The 23,891-nt window shown below is 36.1% G+C and overlaps 1 protein-coding gene across 50 annotated transcripts in view; it reads left to right on the forward strand.

The window, feature by feature from the left end:
- Positions 1 to 23,891, forward strand: part of SOX5 (SRY-box transcription factor 5) — a 1,169,920-nt gene that overhangs the window by 756,549 nt on the left and 389,480 nt on the right. For 30 of the 50 annotated variants that reach the window (XM_086401754.1, XM_086401750.1, XM_086401772.1 and 27 more), the window contains one exon: positions 7,398 to 7,629. In XM_086401754.1, coding sequence (XP_086257880.1) covers positions 7,399 to 7,629 — 231 coding nt within the window. In that variant the 5' untranslated portion in view covers position 7,398. The remainder of the gene's footprint in view (positions 1 to 7,397; positions 7,630 to 23,891) is intronic. The other 20 variants (XM_086401794.1, XM_086401783.1, XM_086401785.1 and 17 more) reach the window with 1 other exon arrangement.

Raw genomic sequence — 23,891 nt, forward strand, 5'->3', positions numbered from 1 at the left:
AGCACAAAATAGACACTCTGACCATTCATTTACACATATAAAAATACATTGAGTGACAACTATGTGCTAGGAATTATGTGGTTACATAACTAATTGTAACTCATTCAGTATAGCAGATTATATTATTTAGGGGAAAAGTACAGAACAATTTGGAAAGATTTTTGTTCAGCTTGGAAAAATCACATGAAATGATCATCAGTAGACCTGTGTTTACTAAAATCTTATTTTCCAGTAATAGATACTAATAAGAAAAAGAAAAGTAGTTAAGTTGTTGAATCAATGTCATAGGTGATACCGATGTTCAGTTTTTTTAAGTGGTCTATTAACAAGAGTTGATGATACTATCTGAGGTGGGGAAAAGTCATTTCATTTATGGTGGTTGGGGCAGGTTTTAATAAGAGCTGGGATTTTAGTTTGTTCTTTCTAGATTTTTAAAAATATTTTTATACATAACTGCAAACCTTAAAATAAATAATATTATCATTCTAAAAGAATAACCAGTAGAAGGCACTGCTTCCTAGGACTTCATCTCTGAATTAACTAGTCAAAGGTTAAAATGTTTAGAGAAAAACAGAAACTTTAAAGGGTAACTATTATACACAGAAAGCACTTCCCAATCTGAGTCTTCCATTTTGTGCTTGGTCTGTACACAAATTTCTTTGTACATATAATTTTCTAGAATAATTGCAGCAAAGAACATTTGCTAAGCAGACAAGAGTTAAATTTAAAGCAGTAAGTAGATGAGATTCTTCAGTAACAGACCTATTAATAATTAATGCTGTAGCATTTTATAAAGTTACTTCACTTTTACAGTATTTTACTTACTGCATTTTAGAAAGAGCTATAGGGTTTGTTTGTTTGTTTTTTTTCCACAAGTACTTAAAACCTGAATAAACAAGGTTTACCAAATCCTCTACATAGAATTATTAAAAAGAAATTCAGTGTTATCACTGAGCTGGATTTCTTTTTTTCTGACATTAGAGCATTTTCTAAGCCTACATGTCCTGTAAGACTGGATCTTACAACCATCTACAGTTAGAGAATAGTAAGATAGTTTCTAGTTTTCAATAGTAGATTTCATTAAACACACATTGATTGAGAGACCACTATATTCAGAAAGGATTTTAAGTCCTGAGTAAGTAGCTGTGGAAAGTAGCTATGGACAAAACTAAAGTTTTCCTTCTTCAGTCTTACAGTGAGGAAGACAGATGAACAAAGAAAATAATTAAAATACCGCAAGTGATAAATGCTTGGAAATGATGTTGAAGCAGAAAACTAAATGAGATGAAGGAACAAGAAAGTGTGTAAATGGGTTAGGAGGACTTCAGATTGAGAAAATCCCTAGTGTGAAAAAATATATTTCAAATAGTGGTGAATTAGTTTTCTGTGGCTTTTGTAACAAATTATCAGAAGTTTAGTGACTTAAACTATGCAAATGTATTCACTTAACGTTTCTAGAGGTCAGAAGTCTTATAGTCAAGGTGTTGGCAAAGCCCATTCTGTCTAGAGGTTCTGGGGGAAATCTGTTTCATGGCCTTTTATAGCTTTTTAGAGTATGTTCTCCGGCTTGTGATTGCATAGTCCATTTTCAAAGTCCTGCATAGTATCTTCCTATTACTCTCTCTGACTGTGATGCTCCTGTTTCCCTCCCTTATAAGGACCTTTATGATTACTTTGGGTCCACTCACAATATCCAGAATAAATCTCCTTATCTCAAGTCCCTAATTATATCTACTAAGTCCCTTTTGCCTTGTAAGGTAACATATTCACTGGTTTCAGAGATTAGAGTTTGGGCATCTTGGATGGGAGGTATTATTCTGACTTGCACAAATAGCACCTGTTAACTGCACATTAGACTCACCTGGAAGCCTTAGAAATTTCTGATAAGCTGTGTGCATTCCAAAACCAATAGCATCAGAATATCTGGCAGTGAGACTCAGGCAGCAGTAGTTTTTAAACCTTTCTATGTAAATCACTGCAGATTGTGATTGTAGCCATGAAATTAAAAGACACTTACTCCTTGGAAGGAAAGTTATGACCAACCTAGACAGCATATTCAAAAGCAGAGACATTACTTTGTCAACAAAAGTCCTTCTAGTCAAGGCTATGGTTTTTCCAGTGGTCATGTATGGATGTGAGAGTTGGAATATAAAGAAAGCTGAGAGCCGAAGAATTGATGCTTTTGAACTATGGTGTTGGAGAAGACTCTTGAGAGTCCCTTGGACTGCAAGGAGATCCAACCAGTCCATCCTAAAGGAAATCAGTCCTAAGGACTGATGCTGAAGCTGAAACTCCTGTATTTTGGCCACCTGATGTGAAGAGCCAACTCATTTGAAAAGACCCTGATGCTGGAAAAGATTGAGGGCAGGAGGAGAGGGGATGACAGAGGATGAGATGGTTGGATGGCATCACTGACTCAATGGGCATAGGTTTGGGTGGACTCCAGGAGTTGGTGATGGACAGAGAGGCCTGGTGTGCTGTGGTTCATGGGGTCGCAAAGAGTCAGACATGACTGAGCAACTGAACTGAACTGATGTAATTCCAATGTGTATTCAAAATTGAGAATGTGAATTTGAGCAAACTCTGGAAGATAGTGAAGGAGAGGGAAGCCTGGCATGCCGCAGTCCATGGGGTCACAAAAAAATGGACACAACTTGGTAACTGAACAACAAACAATTCATAATTTCTTTAAAGCAGAGACCCCGAACTGCATTTTTTTATTCCCATTAGATAAGAGTCTTATACATAGTAAGCCATGAGTAAAGAATTGTTGATGCTATAAAGATTCCTTTCTGTCCTGGAATTAGACATCACTTCTTTGAAGAAGATTTTCTTGTCCACGCACAAAGAAGTGAGTTAAAGACTACTTTATAAACTATAATAGTCATTGTTATAGTTATAAATGAACTGTATAGTTATAAACTAACTCTAGAAGTTAGTGTTACACTAGATTGTAATTGTTAGTCTCATGTCACTTTCTTTGAAGTCTGAGTTTTGTTCCTTGTCCATCTCGCACTTACCACAGGAATGACAAAAATCATCTCTGAATGAATATAGTAGAGCATGCCCCAGCCTAGATCCTCAAGTTGTTCTAAGGTGTTCTTGCACTGTAACATAGACGTGTAGTGTGAGCTGCAGGAATTGGAAGCCTGCATTTCCCAGATAGACAAGACGTGGAAATTTTCAATGCCTCCTTAATGCTTTTTTCAAAATTGAGACTTTCATCTATCCAAAATAAAACCCTTTGGTAGACAAAAAAAAAAAAAAATCAAGAATTTAATGATATTGGTTATTTTGTTATCAATAGTTTTAGAAGATAAAACACAGATAATGTAACCAACAGATTGTTTGCTCTTAACATAATTTATGTATTTTGTTTTGCTTCTATCTCATTTTCTAGCCTATTACTAAACTATAACCATAGTCATTATTATTCTAGTAATTTAAAACTTCTTTAAGTAATCTTTTACCTGAGCTACATAACAATACTCTTGTAAGTCCAACACATTTAAGAACATTCTATAAGTCTCTAAAAATGGAATTGAAATAAACCTAAAATATATAATATTTTAGAATCAGTTGATTTTTAGCACCATGGCTCTTTGGTATTTTAGACCTTATGATTTTTTCTCCATAACACGATATGTATATGGAGAGACTGTTTGTCCAATTAGGTGTAAAAATAGTTTAGATACCAGAAGAACTAGAAGTTTTGCAAATAGCAGTATCTTAACTATCTACCTTATATACCTTTTTTCTACTTTAAGACTTTTAATTTTCATAGTCATTATTAATAATGATATTAATAAAGTAGAAGTCAGCAGAAAGGTAATGTCTTCTGAAAGTCATAGAATTGTATTAACTAGCCAGCTGGCCATTAAATAAGCCATCTGATATACTTTTCTTTTTGATAACCCAGAAACTGACTCTTGCTAATAGACTGAAGTTTTCAGACAGTTGAGAGACTGACGGTATTTAAGACTGGGGTAGGCACCAAAATACCAGTTTGTTAATTCCAGCAAGAATAGTAATCCCACACAGACCATAAATAATATGGTTTGTGTAATAAATGAATAAAATTGTAGTCAAGTTTCATGTGAAACCAAGAAATAATTAAAAGTCTCTTTATTGATTTAATGTGATAAATCACTTCTCAAAGACTTTGTGTATTTAAGTATGTTCTGTCACCTCATTCTCTTTATGGGAATCAGAAGTTTGCTTGGACACAGGGAGCTCAAATTCAGTGCTTTGTGACAACCTAGAGGGGTGGGTTGAGGTGAGAGGTAGGAGGGAGGTTCAAGAGGGAAGGAGCTACATATCCCTATGGCTGATTCATGTTGATGTATGGCAGAAACCAATATAATATCGTATTTTAATATCAATTAAAATAAATGAATTTTTTTAAAAAAGCAGTTTACTAGGAGAGCATGGAAACAAAACAATGGGAGTTAAATATCTCTAGTGTTGAGTTATCATATAAAGTTTAATCTGTCAGTTTGGGGATAGATAAAAGTGTTGCCAATGAGACAGCTATCAGCTTCCCTGATAGCTCAGTTGATAAAGAATCCGCCTGCAATGCAGGAGAAAAGGGTTTAATTCTAGATTGGGAAGGTCCATTGGAGAAGGGATAGATTACCCACTCCAGTATTCTTGTGCTTCCCTTGTGGCTTAGCTGGTAAAGAATCTGCCTGCAGTGCGGGAGATCTGGGTTCAATCCCTGGGTTGGGAAGATCCCCTGGAGAAGGAAAAGGCTACCCACTCCAGTATTCTTGCCTGGAGAATTCCATGGATTGTATAGTCCATGGGGTCACAGAGTCAGACACGACTGAGTAGCTTTCACTTCACCACTTCTAATGAGACTCAGTCTTTTCTAACCGTTAATCCCAGGCCCTTGCTCTTTCTCCATACTTAGAGTATACTTGGGGTCAGTTCAGTTCAGTCGCTCAGTCGTGTCCGACTCTTTGTGACCCCATGAATCGCAGCACGCCAGGCCTCCCTGTCCATCACCAACTCCCGGAGTTCACCCAAACTCATGTCCATCGAGTTGGTGAGCCATCCAGCTGTCCTTTGTCATCCCCTTTTCCTCCTGCCCCCAATCCCTCCCAGCATCAGAGTCTTTTCCAATGAGTTAACTCTTCGCATGAGGTGGCCAAAGTACTGGAGTTTCAGCTTTAGCATCATTCCTTCCAAAGAGATCCCAGGGCTGATCTCCTTCAGAATGGACTGGTTGGATCTCCTTGCAGTCCAAGGGACTCTGAAGAGTCTTCTCCAACACCACAGTTCAAAAGCATCAATTCCTCGGCTCTCAGCTTTCTTCACAGTCCAACTCTCACATCCATACATGACCACTGGGAAAACCATAGCCTTGACTAGACGGACCTTTGTTGGCAAAGTAATGTCTCTGCTTTTGAATATGCTATCTAGGTTGGTCATAACTTTCCTTCCAAGGAGTGAGCGTCTTTTAATTTCATGGCTGCAATCACCATCTGCAGTGATTTTGGAGCCCAAAAGAACCTTAGTAATGAGATCAGAAATAATTAAAGATACCTGAAATGTGCTGGCCCAGTCTGTTTCTCCTTTAAACAGTGTTTCGTAACCACTACTATTTCCTTTCTTTACGGTGTTGTTCTGCTGATCAAGACTTCTGCTAATAAGTTTTTCTTTAACACTTGATAACACATTTGATCAGTTTATTGTTAAGTATGCCCAACCAGGAACATTTTTCTATTGGAGACTGTGTATCCAATGTTGATTTTACAGTTTAACTCTTAAAATGCAATCTGCATTGTCATTTTTGAGTTTTTGTGTTGTTGCTGTTGTTTTTGTGTTTTTGAGGGTGGTGGGTCACACTGTAGTTTTAAAGGTAGTGAAAGAAACAGCAGTATTTTTTATTGAGTGTCTACTCTGAGCAAAATGCTCTGTAAGTCATTTTTCATGCAGAACATAGTTCATTCTCAAAGTATTACAGGTGGATATTACATCTCACTTTAAAGATGAGTGAACTGAGATAGAGATTAAAGTAAGTCTCCCAGCTAGTAAGTAGCAGAATCAGTGTTTTATTTTGTGTTTGTCTGATTCCACAGCCTTTATTTTTTTCTACTCTGGTATTATATCTTCACAGAATATATCCAGCATTTAAATACATTGGTCTTTCAAAACTTCTGAAGAATAGCATCATTCAACAGAGATTAGAGCCCTCTCATTTGGTAGTACATTTAAATTTAAAAATCAGTGATACATATGAATGAAGTGATGTGGCAGTTAGTTCATACTTTCCTGTCTCCTGTATCAGTAGTATAGAATATAAATGGATGATTTTATAAACACTCTTTGTTGAACAAAAATTAAAGTGTTTTTCAAGGTCAAATCAAGTTGTAAATACCAGACTTTTTTTTTAATTAAAAAATTTAACTCTATTCCACTTCCATGAAAAATTTAATGAAAAGAAAATATGTCTTATGTTTCACTAAACATATTTGCCATTAATTTTTAACCTCTGATAACATTCTCAATCAGACTCAAGTACAAAAAAAAAAAAAAATCTAAGTGTATTGTCATATAGGCATTAGCTTGTCAAAACAAAACATGCTTATTTAATTTATTTTTTCTTTGCTTAGGTATTCTAAGGAAGAAATAAGTCTGAGAATCTACAGCTAAATATTTCATGAAACTGTGGAAATAAAATTGAAATATTTTTATATTCTTATCATTTTTTTAACTACCTACAAATTTAATATTAGAACTAAAAGCCAAAATTGGGTGATTTGGGGATATGAGAGAGAAAAGTCCTTAAATATTTGAGGATTAACAGTGATTGTAAAATTTCTTCATTTCTTAATGAGCTTTAAACAAATATCAAACTTTTTGTTCTGTGGCCTGAGGTTTGCCATTAACCAATATTCCTACATTTTACAATAATCTTACTTTTAATGCAATTTTTTTTAATGACAGTCATTCATTTACTTTGTTTATTTTTTGGTGAAAAAATTTTTAGTTATTTCCCTTCTTTTAACTGCCAACAGGATTTGCTATTCATGGATGTTCTGTCTTCAATAAGGTCTATCAACGTGTAAAATGAGATGGGTATTTTTCTTTGCTTTAAATGGAATGGTCTTTCATTATGCAGTGTTCTTAGGTGAATTCTCTTGTTTAAGAAGCCAGAATACAAGAGAGTGCTATATTAGTGTATTATTCTCACAACAAACAAGCACTGTTCTGTTGCTACCTGCTTGGCCATTGTTTCTGATTGTGTGTGCTTTGCAGTGGTATTTGGATGGTTTCCTGCTCTCTGCCAGCACAAAAAGGCATTTCTGTTACAATGGCCCCTAACCACACAATGACGGCATTAAGGATTTATGTGGAGGTTTCATTATTTTCTCCTCTTTTGTTCCTTCCAGGATGTCTTCCAAGCGACCAGCCTCTCCGTATGGGGAAGCAGATGGAGAGGTAGCCATGGTGACAAGCAGACAGAAAGTGGAAGGAGAGGAGAGTGACGGGCTCCCAGCCTTTCACCTTCCCTTGCATGTGAGTTTTCCCAACAAGCCTCACTCTGAGGAATTTCAGCCAGTTTCTCTGCTGACGCAAGAGACTTGTGGCCATAGGACTCCCACTTCTCAGCACAATACAATGGTAGGTTTCTCATGGTCTATTGTGCCTACACTCACTTTGTGACCAATCTGCTCCTCTAGTAGTTTGGCTTCAGTCCTATGCTTTGTAATTATCATCTACTTAATAGTCACACACAAGATTCACTCCTAACATCTTAGAATTCTTTATAAGTACATTGATTCCAGCAGGGAGTATACTTAAACTGTTTTTGTTTGGTTTGGTTTTTTCAAGAATTCTGCTTTTGAGACACTCCCAACTTAATTAGTGGAAAAACATAATCTAAGAATAATATTAACACGTTCAAAATTAGTCCTCAAGAAAGTTAGATATCTTTATATTTCTAATAAAGAGTAATAAAACTCTAATTTTTCCAGTGAAAGCTATAGCATTGTTTGAGCATTTCCACCATGATAAATTAGAGTGTTTTTTTTTTTTTTTCAACTTTTGCTTCCCTCAGATTGGGTTCCAGTATTTCTTACAGTATTGGGAATATTACAGAAGTGCATGTTTCATAGAGACAATACATTTCTGATGTAACTGCACTAATTCCTAACTCAGTCCCAGTCACTGTGTTGCTTTCATAATTCAGTAATTCCCTTGTACATCCTATTCTAGAATTTGCAGCTCTGGATAATTTATCTGGCCCCTGCTCCTGGGGGCTGGATCACCGCAGAAGATTAGGAAGCCATGATTTCACAAATGAGAGGGAGAAGACAGCATAGTATCTTTGGCTGAAGCTTAAACAGAAGACTACACACAAATAAATAAGGCCTTTAGGTTCTTCTTAGGAACTTAAATAAGCAGAAACAGCATGCTGGCAAGGTAACCTGGCACTTAGCTGCCAGTCAGGCCACCCTTGCCTTTTCAACATGACTTCTTGGGTGGGTATCACATTTTTTGTGGCCCCTCTTCTTCTACTTCAAGGATGCCAGTGCTGTTAATTTGAACCAGGTCACACCAACAAAAATATTTCTTCATGCATTCTCATATCTTTAAAAAAAAGGCTCTGATTCTGTTAAATTTTTATTTATCTATTTATTTTTTGCAGGGTGGTGGGACTTCTCTAGGAAATAAATACACATCATAAATATGTTTGGTACTGAAATACACCCACTTGTTTATGTCATTGAATTACTGGATATAGAATTAAACCAACAAGAAGAATCAGATTATCTTCTAATATCTGTGAAATAAACACTGTCCTTTGATAATTCACATTAGATTTAAATACGTCCATTCAAATTTTAAGCCTCAAAGGCAGAATTTCTCCCGAGTATTTTTGACTGTGTGCCAAAATTTTCTTACCAAGAAGAATGTTTTAGCTAACTCTTAAATAGTACTCTTACAGGTGTGTTGTTTCAAGCACATGATATATATTAACTCATTTAACCATCACAATAATTCAGGGAGGTGTTATCATTAATCCCATTTTACAGGTGAGGAAACTGAGGCACAGTGAGTCTAAATAGTTTGCTCCAGATCACAGCTAGTAAGTGGGAGAACCAGAGTTTACCCAGATGGTCTGGCTTTGGATTTCATGCTTTTAAATTTTATAAGCTCTTCACAATTATGCACACACATTTAATATCCTGATTATCTCTTATTTGTCAAGTTAAATCATACTATCCAGAAGTCCTCCTTCTTTCCCCTCTACTATGAGTTCATGTTAGTAATGTGCAATGATATAACTTCTTGGCCTCCTTCACAAAGGTTAAAACTAGAAAAAGAAAGGGGGAAAATGATAGTAAGCAGCTCAACAGGGTAGAGAGGTCAGACTCCCCATTTGGCATTGCATCAGTGCTCATGCTTTACCCTCTCTCAATATGTTGACCATTGCCTTCCTTCATGGAATTTCATGTGGGGAGTGCTTCTTGGTTTGGTTTTCCTGTAATACTGCTGTAAACATAAACACACAAATTTAAAAGAGTGAATATAAATAATTATTGCTAGAAGAAAGGGGAAACTATCTTAAGTACACTCAAGGATGGATATGAGAAAAGTATGTTAAATTGTTAATACATACTGTAGTTGGCACAAGTGGATGCTACAATGCAGGATGTTAATGAAAATGAAATCCAGTTTGTAATGGAGAATACAGTATAACTAAGTAAAACCTATGAACTACCTTCTTTGTACCAAGGTTTTGTTGCGCACTATGGAAATAATTTTCATAAGGTATGACTCCTTTCCTCAAGCAACTTTATCCAGGGGAGAAATTCTTAACTAGCGTCTGTAGCTCTCCTGAAGATAAATGGAGAATTCTCTGTGTGCACACATATGAGTAGGGTTATGATTTTTATCAGATTCTCAAGTAGATCTGAAGCCCCCAGAGTTTAAGATCTGCTGTACTTAATGTTAATACAGTGTGCATTCAAATGATTTAACTTAGTTTTAGTAACATCAACACTGATATTTTCTTTTACTGTATATAGCTACTTGGTTTATAAATTTGTACCAGCTTCAAAAATTTCTTGATTTCTTTTATATGATCTCAAATTTCCAGCCTCTCCTCTTTCCCATCTTCCTTTCAACCTCCACTAGACTTGTTTCCCTGAGAAAAGAGTTGGATTATTTATCCCACTTTGGAAACTAATGTATGTCCTTGTTGCCTACAAGATTTAGTCTACAACTCTCTTCACATAAAGGCTCTATATAGACTGGCACCAAAATATGCCTTTTGTCTCCTCTTTGGCCACATTCTGCCAAAGACCCAGTGCTTCAGTCTTGTGAAGGTTTTCATGCATGTTCATAAACATACCAGGTGACCTCTAATGACACAAACTTATTCTTTCTACCTGGAAAACTCTTCTTATTTTACTCTCCTGGTAAATTGTGTTTCTCCCACAAGACTGAATTCAAAATTGCTTCTTTTTAGATGCTTTCCATTGGAGAAGGCAATGGCACCCTACTCCAGTACTCTTGCCTGGAAAATCCCATGGACGGAGGAACCTGGTGGGCTGCAGTCCATGAGGTCGCTAAGAGTCAGGCACGACTGAGCGACTTCACTTTCACTTTTCACTTTCATGCATTGGAGAAGGAAATGGCAACCCACTCCAGTGTTCTTGCCTGGAGAATCCCAGGAACAGAGGAGCCTGGCAGGAGGCTGTCTATGGGGTCGCACAGAGTCGGACACGACTGAAGCGACTTAGCAGCAGCAGCAGCAGATGCTTTCCCTGACTTCCCAAGGCAGAGTGGTTGCTGTTCTTTATCCATGGTACATGTTTATATCTTTTCTCAAGGTCTGTGTTATGATTTATGTATCTACATGTCTGCCTTTCTGTGCACTGTACTTCTCCTTGAAGGCACAGTTATACATATATACACGCATGTTATACATAGTTGTATTCCTGATACCCGGTATATAATAGATACTCAATTTATGAGTACTGACTAAACAGCAAATTTTATATGGATGATTAAATAGAAAATATGTTTTGAGCAAAGATGATAAGCCATTATTCATGGTGAATATGCTGATTTTCTAAAAATTTTAGAACTAAAGTAGAATATACTAATGTAGTACAGAAAGCATGCTCTAGTAGCCATGGTATATTCAGCTGTTAAGCTGATTAAGATATATTTTACCTGGTTATCAAAATGATTAAATACATTCATAGAATTGTTATTCAACACAAAATTCTTTATTTTTTTCTGAATACTAGGCCATTGTCATATTCATGTAAGTCCTTTTATTTCAATAGTAACATACATTATTTTTTCCTATTCAGTATCTTTGAAAACAGAGGGAATGTTTCATTATTTTTGTATCATAGAGTTGAATTTAAGGAAACCAAAAAAACAGGTTACCAGATTTCATTGCTGGTTTATATGTGACATTTATACTCCATTCTTTAATAAAAAAGAGAGATGTTGAGAGGTCTGCATTTTGTATTGCCTACATAGTTTAGAGACAAAGTAAAACTTCTGAGTAATCCCTTTAATGCCACCTTGAAGTTGTAGAGAAATGCTTTCAATATAAAATGTAGGTTGGAAAATATTTCCTGAGATAGAAGTTCTGTACACCTCATGACTGCTGCCATATATTGAATTTGGGGAATTAGGGTCGTATGTTCATATTCAGGGTATGCAAGTGTTAAAGTTTGAAATGGGTCAGATAAAGACGGAATTCTTCCTTTCTGAAGTTGTGGGGTTTTGCCTTGATATTTTGGAGAAATAAACCAAGTGGCTAACTAAGACTAACTCCCCAAACATTTATAACTGGTATAAATACTACAAGTCCTGTTCTTGGAGAGTTTTACTTACTGATCAGAATAATATTATACTATAATAATATTATATATAATTATAATAATATCACATAGGTATAAAATAGTCAGATTTCTAGTCAATATAAGATTGAGATACATAATTATAAATATGAAAAAGACTAATTCTGTTGGTCCTTCTCTGAAGCTCTCATAATCTTGTCAAGAATCCCCATATAATCTTCAAAAAGGTAAAAGACAAGGTTGGCAAGTCTGTTTATGATATGAGTGAAAAGGCAGTCCTGGGCTTTATGTGTATGAAGGACAAACTTTCTTGTCCCCTCTGCCTGTTTTTTTTTTTTTTTTGACCTGAGTTTGGAGGCTGTGACTTCAGATTTTCAGAGACAAGCAAGAGACACTATAATTTCTGGCTCATTTTTAATGATAGTTCTGATATAGATAGATTTATTTCATAATTCAAAGAACTATCCAGAACATGTCCTTATGTCAGTCAACATGATTATTTATGAGCATAAGAGGGAAACAGAGTAAGTCTGAAGAGAAATCAAGTAGCAGCATGAGAGGCTGCCAGGGTACTCTGTGGTGGCCATGTTGGCGTTCATTTCATCTGGTTACATGCTACTTCTGCTGCTTAGATGGTTGTTCTAGTGTCAAAAGGGATGTGAAATGGAAGTCTTGACCACCTGTGGTTACTGAATAACCAATTGTCGTTTTTTCCCCTATAAAATGTTTTCTCTTACCTCAGAAAAACTCTCTTTTGACTTAAGTTCCTCTTGATTTGAGTGAACAGTTTTGTATGACTGCAGAGTGGGGATACACTGCTGCTTCCTTCCCAAGATTGATTTTTAAAGTATACAGTTACTTAAGAATACAGTTTTTTAAAAAATAATTGAATTGTTCTCTCAATAAATAACTGAATTTCATGTGAAGTATATACTATATTTGCATATAATTGTTTGAACATATAAAGACCCAGTGGATTTGTAAGCGTGGTGCTATATTATACTCTCTTATCTCATGAATTGCTTATATTAGTAAGATTTTCCTGGAATTGTTAAAGAACTTTGAGAATATGATGTGTTGATTAGGTTTAGTAATTGGATGTATCTTAATGTATTTAAGCATGCAGAGACACTAGTTATCATAAAGTAACATTCAGTGTGCATCAGTTTCTTCCTGAAGTCCAGGAGCAGAATAAAAAGGTGTTTTTCTAAGTTGATCTTCTATAGAAGTAAGACATAGAACTGAGAACCATGCATAAAATTATAGCAAAGCTCCAGTGTATGAAATGCAACCTTTAACACTTACACACTGAAAGGATTCATTCACTGCCCATGACAGAGACTGACTTTTACTTGCTCAGGCTCACTGTCAACTCCTGGGATCTTTTATTTACCCAATATAATTTTAATTGCTATATGATAGCTGTGTCTTGAAATACCCTTTGTATAAATTTTGCTTACAATCTGACAGTTGTTAGTAATGCATTTTCGATGTTTGACTAGGATAATTTTATGTGTGAAGTACTGTTCAGAAAACTTGAGAAGGAAAAGAGAAAACTGCATGTGTTATTTAAAAATAAGTCACAGAATAGGACCTTAATTATGGTATGGTGAAGATTCCTATTTTTATATGGTGGTTTTTATAAGCTTTTAAATTTCTGGTTACCTTTGTGTATCAAACTTAGCATAAGTTATTGTGATGGTATAATGCATACTGTTGTTAACACTAGTACAATTATTTTGCCAGTTCTAATAATGAGAATTTCATTGTTTAGAAAGAGCATTCTCCTACATTTTAAACAAAAATGTAATTACTTTTGAATGATGTGGAATGTGCTTAGTTTAATAGCATGGAGAATAGATTCAGAAAGATTCACATAAAGTAAGCTTGGAAGCCATATGTGCAGTGTAACAGTAAAAAATTATGAGAGTAGGCAGTATAAATCTACACACACACACACACACACACACCCCCGATTTCACACACTTTTATCTATAACTGTTGCTTCTGTAAGAGATAGGCTTGTTTATCTAAATAAGGCCAATTCAATTGAAACAAGGTGAAATGATGACAAGTTTGTATTTGTTTTTTATGCTAAATTGATGTTTATCATACAATGAAATTACATTGTTTTGAACATTATTCTGTAAGTGTTGTCAGAAAATACCACACAAAGGAATTTATTTAGATAAAATGCTAGGCTTGTATTTGAATGTAAGTGGTTCAATCTTTATATTTCCATTGTTTCTGAAAATTACCCTCAGGCTAGAAGGAGTGTGTGTGTGTGTGTGTGTGTGCACGCGCGCGCTCTCAGTTGTGTCTGACTCCGCAATCCCATGGACTTAGCCTGCCAGGCTCCTCTGTCCATGGGATTTTCCAGGGGAGAATACTGGAGTGGGTTGCCATTTCCTTCACCAGGGGATCTTTCCAACACAGGGATCAATGCTGTGTCTCTTGCATCTCCTGTGTTGGAAGGTGATTTTTTTTTTTTTTCACCAGTAGTGCCACCTGAGAGGCCCTTTCCTAGAAGGAATGAGGACACATGGAAACCAATTAGTTGGGATCTATCAAACTCATCTATTAAGTTGGCCAATAGATCTGGTTGTGTCCTGTTACCACACAACTCCTTTCCATTCAGGTGTGAGAGCATCTAATATGAGATGGAGAAAACCTTGATTCATGTGATGGCCACAGTATCTGAAGTACTACTGTTGAGTTTAAAGTTAACCAGGCTTTGAGAAATGGATGTATTCTCACATACCAAAAAGTACTATGTGTATTGCCAGATAGTTCAGGACTCTTTTTTTTAAATTATTTATTTTAATTGGAGGCTAATTACTTTACAATATTGTAGTGTTTTTGCCATACATGAACATGAATCAGCCTTGGGAGTTCAGGACTCTTAATGAACATCCACCATGAGCTTCTTCACAGAGTGCTATGCAGTGACAGGGGAATAAGTAAGAACTTCTAATGCTGTGGTAATGGAGGAGATGTGTTTGCTTAGGAAGATTTGGTCTAATGGAATTTAATTGCTCTCATTTAATAGGGCTGTTGTGAAAAGATTCAACTCAGATATATACAATAAATACCTATCAGCAGAGATATAGAAATGAATAAGAACTAGTCTTTTTCCTCATGTAGCTTTTTGTATAGTATGGGGGTAAGATGAGCACAAAAGTCACCAGATTGTAGTATAAAATATTAGAACCCTGATACAGGCACCAGTAACACTGAAAAAGCTGAAGTTGAACGGTTCTATGAAGACCTACAAGACCTTTGAGAACTAACACCCAAAAAAGATGTCCTTTTCATTATAGGGGACTGGAATGCAAAAGTAGGAAGTCAAGAAACACCTGGAGTAACAGGCAAATTTGGCCTTGGAATATGGAATGAAGCAGGGCAAAGACTAATAGAGTTTTGCCAAGAAAATGCACTGGACATAACAAACACCCTCTTCCAACAACACAAGAGAAGACTCTACACATGGACATCACCAGATGGTCAACACCGAAATCATATTGATTATATTCTTTGCATCCAAAGATGGAGAAGCTTTATACAGTCAACAAAAACAAGACCAGGAGCTGACTGTGGCTCAGACCATGAACTCCTTATTGCCAAATTCAGACTTAAATGGAAGAAAGTAGGGAAAACCACTAGACCATTCAGGTATGACCAAAATCAAATCCCTTATGATTATACAGTAGAAGTGAGAAATAGATTTAAGGGCCTAGATCTGATAGATAGAGTGCCTGATGAACTATGGAATGAGGTTCGTGACATTGTACAGGAGACAGGGATCAAGACCATCCCCATGGAAAAGAGATGCAAAAAAGCAAAATGGCTGTCTGGGGAGGCCTTACAAATAGCTGTGAAAAGAAGAGAAGAAAAGCAAAGGAGAAACGAAAGATACAAACATCTGAATGCAGAGTTCCAAAGAATAGCAAGAAGAGATAAGAAAGCCTTCTTCAGCGATCAATGCAAAGAAATAGAGGAAAACAACAGAATGGGAAAGACTAGAGATCTCTTCAAGAAAATCAGAGATACCAAAGGAACATTTCATGCAAAGATGGGCTAGATAAAGGACAGAAATGGTATGGACCTAACAGAATCAGAAGGTATTAAGACGAGGTGGCAAGAATACACAGAAGAACTGTACAAAAAAGATCTTCACGACCCAGATAATCACGATGGTGTGATCACTGATCTAGAGCCAGACATCCTGGAATGTGAAGTCAAGTGGGCCTTAGAAAGCATCACTATGAACAAAGCTAATGGAGGTGATGGAAGTCCAGTTGAGCTGTTCCAGGTCCTGAAAGATGATGCTGTGAAAGTGCTGCACTCAATATGCCAGCAAATTTGGAAAACTCAGCAGTGGCCACAGGACTGGAAAAGGGCAGTTTGCATTCCAATCCCAAAGAAAGGCAATGCCAAAGAATGCTCAAACTACCACACAATTGCACTCATCTCACACGCTGGTAAGGTAATGCTTAAAATTCTCCAAGCCAGGCTTCAGTAATATGTGAACCGTGAACTTCCTGATGTTCAAGCTGGTTTTAGAAAAGGCAGAGGAACCAGAAATCAAATTGCCAACATCCGCTGGATCATGGGAAAAGCAAAGGAGTTCCAGAAAAATGTCTCTTTCTGCTTTATTGACTATGTCAAAGCCTTTGACTGTGTGGATCACAGTAAACTGTGGAAAATTCTTCAAGAGATGGGAATACCAACCCACCTGATCTGCCTCTTGAGAAATTTGTATGCAGGTCAGGAAGCAACAGTTAGAACTGGACATGGAACAACAGACTGGTTCCAAATAGGAAAGAGAGTATGTTAAGGCTGTATATTGTCACCCTGTTTATTTAACTTATATGCAGAGTACATCATGAGAAACACTGGACTGGAAGAAACACAAGCTGGAATCAAGATTGCTGGGAGAAGTATCAATAACCTCAGATATGGAGATGACACCACCCTTATGGCAGAAAGTGAAGAGGATCTAAAAAGCCTCTTGATGAAGGTGAAAGTGGAGAGGGAAAAAGTTGGCTTAAAGCTCAACATTCAGAAAACGAAGATCATGGCATCCGGTCCCATCACTTCATGGGAAATAGATGGGGAAACAGTGGAAACAGTGTCAGACTTTATTTTTCTGGGCTCTAAAATCACTGTAGATGGTGATTGCAGCCATGAAATTAAAAGACGCTCACTCCTTGGAAGGAAAGTTATGACCAACCTAGATAGCATATTCAAAAGCAGAGACATTACTTTGCCAACAAAGGTTCGTTTAGTCAAGGCTGTGGTTTTTCCTGTGGTCATGTATGGATGTGAGAGTTGGACTGTGAATAAGGCTGAGTGCCGAAGAATTGATGGTTTTGAACTGTGGGGTTGGAGAAGACTCTTGAGAGTCCCTTGGACTGCAAGGAGATCCAACCAGTCCATTCTAAAGGAGATCAGCCCTGGGATTTCTTTGGAAGGAATGATGCTAAAGCTGAAACTCCAGTACTTGGCCACCTCATACTAAGAGTTGACTCATTGGAGAAGACTGATGCTGGGAGGGATTGGAGGCAGGAGGAGAAGGGAACGACAGAGGATGAGATGGCTGGATGGCATCACTGACTCGATGGACATGAGTCTGAGTGAACTCCAGGAGTTGGTGATGGACAGAGAGGCCTGGCGTGCTGCGATTCACGGGTTCGCAAAGAGTCGGACACGACTGAGTGACTGATCTGATCTGATCTGATCTGATACAGGCTAAAAAGTGCTAAGCAGATTCACAGTTGAAGTATAACTCATCTGTGGGGATCAGAAACATATTAATATGAAATTGTCCTATGAGAAAATTACTAGATGCCAGGATATTAAAAATATATGCACATTGGATCATTACTATTAATGCAAAGTCTTTATTTTATAATTTTGCATTGTTTTGTTTTTGCTTAAATATATTATTCCCAGAAGAGTTAACTAAGTAAGAAAAAAGAAGAAATTAAGAAAACATACGAAAGACAAAGTGCCTTGTAAAGGGTCTTAATATAAAATGTAACATTAGTAAAATATATGCCTCATTTTAATAGGAATAAAAACAACTACTTTAGTTATTAGTGTTCTGAATGTTTCCTTTCTTTAATCTAGATAACCACCTTGAATGAAAATGGAAACGAAGTGAAAAGAATGGTGGGATATTTGACTAGGATGCCAGAAACATCATGGGTACTAGGAAGCAGTGTTGGAGATAAACTTGAATGGTGCTCCTGATTTTTGTGGAGGGGAGAGGTGTTCATCTTTATCCCATCGTTATTCTTGTCTATTTGAAAAAATAGTCACAATATAAACATTGAGAGTTATTTGGTAGAAATTTTTAGGACTTCAAGCCTGAGAGACAGCATCTCAAGTAACCCTGAGAGAACTGCTCCAATGAGACACAGGGGGAAGAGTCAGATTTATAGAAGTTTTGCAGCAAGGGGAAAGTGGTCTGGACATCAGAAGATTATTGTCAATTAAAGAAGAGCAGATATCTCAAGTTAAGGAATTTAGCACTTTTCTATGTATGGGAAGATGTTAAGAGTCTGGTCCTACTGAAATCATTCCTTTCATATACATCTCGGCTCTCTGGGGGCCAGTGTCCTGTGTTTTTAACCCCCCCACCCCACCCCTGCTCTTTAGTGCTCATCATAGCTAATGGCTGCCAGATTGCAGGTATTGTTCTCCTTCCTGGGTGCCCTCTAGGCTCAGAAATTCATGTTCAGAAGGCAGGGATCACTAGTGGCTGTGGCATCCTTGTTTATTCATATGGCAGGAAATACTCCATTTCTCATCCTCATACCTGCATGATGGGACGATTTGTATTTGGAAGTTAAAAATAAAAGTTTAGCAACCAACCTTTATTCTTTTTCTCAGATGTTATAAATTTTATCTCATTTTTCTTCCTTTGATCCTTTTCATTTGCTCCTCTTCTTCCTCTCTCTTTCAATTTAATTCTGTCAGAAAACATTCTTAATGGATCTACTTGTGGATCTCAAAGGAGCCATTATCAGGAAGGGAGAATCAGCACCATTGTGCTCTGATACGTACTTCCTTCTTAGTTACATATACTGCCTCTTGGGGGATTGCCAAACCTTCCCGCAGTTAGGCTAGTCACTGTATAGAGATCAACTGGTTCTATGATAGAGTTTTCACGGATTTTTTTTTTAACAAAGACTGTGTAGTTAGATTTTAACAAAACTATATATTTCTTCAGTTTATTCAGGGATTGTGTTCTTCTAACTTTTCTTTCATGATGCACTGTTGATGGTGGTGATCATTTTATTTTTAATATCCTAACATGGCAAACAAAGAGCCTTATATTGATTTTCAAATTAGTTTTTGAAATTGTACTTATCAGTGAATCCAAGTGTCTGGGACATAGTGCTTTAGTGGGTGTCTAAGCGCTTTGTGTGCCTATGACAAGGTTTCATTTTAGATTATTTGACAACTTCTGTTACTGTTTTCATTCAGTTCTTTACTATTGCTTTAACTCAATTGTTTTTGTCTTCATATTTATTTTCAAAATTTGATATTTTTATAGAGACTGCTAAAAATGAGAAATAGGAATGGAGACCATTTTACATATTTAGAAAGTAATTTTGATGTTTGCATCACTATATTAACTTAATGTAAGTCATAATAGTGATGAGTTTGTCATTATTTCTTATTTTATATTAATACTTGCAAAGGACAGTTATTTAAGATGATCCAAAATAAATTAGAATTCTGCAGTGCTGGTGCCTGAATTTTTAAGAATTAGAATGAAATCTACAAGACTTAATAACTAACTTGCTAACGAGAGCTCAAAATATTTCAGATAATACTTAAACCATGTTTCTTCTTGGCTATGTTAGTTAGGTACAATGACGTACTGTACCTAAGAAGGTAAAGTAATCTTTGTATAGCAGTCTCTTTAAAAAGCACAACCATTAGCACTTAATTTGGATCTTAAGAAAGTAAAGTCATAAAAATAATATAAGGTAGTATTGAACTTTCATGGCAATTCCCTTTTCTCACATAGTTTGACAATTAGGCTCACATAGCTTCTCTTTTAAAAGTTTCAACAAATACCTTGATTTGGGGGGTGTTAACTTAAAAATACAAAGAAATCGTCTAGTATAGAAAATCTAATGAGAAGACGTGGGGCAGTTACAAGAGAAATGATTTTTTGAGAAATGACAATATGAATTCAAAATGCTTAGAACATTATTGCTGCATTAGATAAATTTAAAAGCATTAAATGTATTTAAATTCTCTATTTCCCCTGTAAATTCTGAGATGCCATAATTTATACTAACATGAAAACTGAATTCATGGTAGCAGTTCAGTTTGCTACCATTTTTGACCACTGTGTGCTATTTGCCCCCGTTTCTTGTTCTAGAAAGGAAATTTTATGTTTTTCTCTATTCTGCTGGGTAAGGGGAGACCATTCTTTCTTACTTGAAATGAGAAATAAATGTAAAGCTAACTTAGGTTGACAATTGTAATCAGTCTCTTTGGTTATATATATTCTTTGTACAAAGGCAAAATGGCTTCAAAGTTTCTCCCATACACAGTTTTTAGGAATGATCCGTGTGAGTAGATGAGGTGTGAATGTAAGTAGAGCAGCCTTGGCCGGCTCTGTGACACTGACATCACATGATAAAGTAAATGAACACAAGTGACTGGATTTTGTGTCTTATTTAGTCAAGGCTGAGTCTGTGGCAGCAGAGCAAACAATGTTATCATTATATAGAGAAGCCGTGTTTACTTCAGTGTCTTTTCTTAGCTCTTAAAAATCTAGCCTGACTCGAGATAAAACAGTTAATCTTTTGGTGCATGTCCCTATGCAAGAAAATAACATTCTAAGGGTTAATAAAACTTGTAAAAATGGAGGTAAGATATAAAAAAGGAATATAATCGCAAAGCTACCATTAAGTAGCTTTGTATAAAGTATGTACAAACACAATATGTATTGTGTACAAATATAAAATAAGTGCCATGTAAAAAGCCGACAGAAAACAAGTTATAATAACGGTGTTCCACTTAATAAAGTACTAAGCTCTGTAACCAGCTCTCTGCCACTTCTAGACCCTTCCCTCTATGTAAGTGCACATCTTGGACATAGGAGCTGGCTGTGCTGTTACCAGGATCCATCATCAGGCCTTGTGGTGGTGACTGGCATGCTTTGCACACTTGGGACACAGGACTCAGACTCAGAGAGCACACTTCTTGTGTATCTGAGCTTCTGATTTCAGAAGGGTTATCAGTGGAATATAAGAAGCAACTTTGAAAGTCTTGTGTGAATATATTTTACAGCCTATGTTTAGTCTGATCTTTGCAACCCAGATATGGAAGATTTCAAACAATCAGTGCTCTTTACAATATGGCATTCAGTAATTAATAATAATAGGAATGTATAGTGTTTCAACTGTTTTCTTTGTACCAGCCACCCTGTGTTTATTATATTAGTCAATTTTGTGAAAACAGTGAGTTCAGCAACTGTGATTTTTTTTTCCCCCATTGTACAGGCAGATAGCTATCTTAGAGAAAGGGATTTGCAAAATATATATAAGTGTATAATTTGGATTTGTGACATCAGAACTTAGTATCTGTGCTCACTGCTTTTCCATCCATACAAACATTAAAATATTTTAATAGTTCATCAGAATATATAATTTTAGAAGCTTTTAGAAATACTTGTAGGAAATGCAGGTGAAACAGCTGTTGCTTGATTATTATACCTTAACTCAGAGATAATTTTATTTTTAAGTTTTTTTTTAAAGCTGGATTTAAATAGACCAACAGATTTAACTATTTCAGAATGTGAATTTGAAGTTCTACATTGGCTATATGTGAAATGGACAATATGTGAAACTTCAGATGATTATTTGCTAAACCTTTCATATAAAGATTACTATTAATTTGTGCTCTGGCTATAAGGCTATTGGCATAGTATAATTGTTTCGACAAGGCCTCTAGTGATAAAATTACCAAGTAAATGCCAAGTTCTGCTGGTTGACCTATGTATGGCATTTGGCAAGTTATCAAAATTCTCTGTACCTTGTTTTATCATCTGTAAAATGGGAATGATTACAATAACATCTTATTTTGAGGATGTTTGTAATATTTAAGGAAGTGAATTCATATAAAGCACTCTGGTACTTGGAATGTAGCAGGAGCTTAGTAAATCTTAGTTATTAGCTAAAATGACTAAGGAATGTTTAAGTTCTTTGATCTCAGAGAAAAATGGCACATTGTATTAAATGTCAGTTGCTTTAAGTTCCTGTAAATTTAAGAAACTTACAAGAAAACCCTAAGTTAAGGAAAACTACTTTAGAGATTAGAAATCCAATAGAAATCTCAAGCTCTTGTGATTAAAAAGTTTCTTTTACTTATTTATTTTGTAATTTGTAAAGGAGACCATTCATTCAATCTGAGGTACTGTCCCTCAGTCAAATACTTTCGACAGATTTCAGTTGTCACAGATATTGTTCATTGGCAGTTTACATTTTTGCGTAATGTTATTTAAGACTATTCATCAACTGTAACCACCACTGCAGTAGAAATCTACATAAGCCAAGTCAGAACTATGTTTTGATATGATGATGAGATAAAGAATGAGGTGGTAAAACGCCTACACTCTCCCTTAAACAGTGTGGGTTCAAATCATAATCCTGTATTTTGTGATGTGTGTGATCTTGTCTTCATTTTGTGGCATCTCATGTATCTTTGTTTTCTCATATAAAGCTGGGGATGATAATAGAACCTCCTAATATATAGAGGGGTTGTAAGGATTAAATAGGGTTTCTTGGTGGCTCAGATGGTAAAGATCTGCCTGCAATACAAGAGGCACAGGTTTGATCCCTGGATGAGGAAGATCCCCTGGAGAAGGGAATGGCAACCCACTCCAGTATTCTTGCCTAGAGAATTCCATGGACAGAGGAGCTGGGTGGGCTGAAGTCAATGGGGTCACAAGGATCGGACATGACTGAGCAACTAAAACAAGAATTAAATAGCAGAATTCTCATAACTGGCCTTGAACCATGCCTGTCGCTTAGGAAGAACTTAATAGATGCTCTATTTATTGAGTAGTTTTCATGCTATTGACTAATTGCTATTAATTATCAGAACAAAACATTGTCTTCTTTTAGTCTCCCAATAATCATGCTTTCCTTTATTAGTAACCTGGAGGAATATTACCAACATTTCACTCCCCATTTAAGTGGTTCGGTAGTCTTACCACTTAGCTCTGTCAGTATCTTTGGATGTAATTTATCTGGAAAATGAGATGAAAACTCTTATTTAAGGGAGAAATTGTTCCCATGGGTAAAAGGTCTTATTCGGTTCTATATACCATAGAGTCACACAGTGGCTGACCCACAGCAAGTACCTCAAAATAGTTGGATGAATGAATGAATGTCTCCAAAATCTTTGTTCAGAGAAGACATTCTGAGTGCAACTTTCCTTATCTACATGTAGAAATAACAATACTTAGTGAGAGTTGATATAATGATTAAATGAAATAATTACCTGGCACAGTGTTTGTCATATCATGAATATTCAGTTAATGTGAGCTTCCCTTTTAATCCCCTTCTAATTCTTTCAGCCCACTTGCTCTCCAAAGAGCGATAGAAGTCAAAGCATTTCTTCTGTAGCTTCATATAATAATATACCTCTCTCCAAATAGTTTACCAGAGGGAAGCAACATCAAGACAAAACAAAACAACAAAAATATTTTGCAACAAAATATTTTAAAAGTTGCTTCAGTTTTCTTGTGTGGACATACTAAAGGCTACATGATGATTTTCTTTTAGGACACAGTTAATGAAATTTATTACTATAGCTTTATTATTATGTTCCCTTTTGATTTTTAAGTTTCAGGACATTTAAAAATTTCTTTTTGATTTCAAGGATTTTAGAGGCACTGTGGGGGGGATTTAGATTTTTATTAGTATTATATTTATTGATCACTTAGTCCTTTCTTCTCTCATTTTTGTTTGTTTATAAGAGTAGCTTGAGATGATATAAAAAGGTTATGATATGGATAAG

This window comes from Bos grunniens, chromosome 5, assembly GCF_055505025.1.
Source record: "Bos grunniens cultivar Pamir isolate PY7600 chromosome 5, Bosgru_T2T1.0, whole genome shotgun sequence".
Lineage (NCBI taxonomy): Eukaryota > Metazoa > Chordata > Mammalia > Artiodactyla > Bovidae > Bos > Bos grunniens.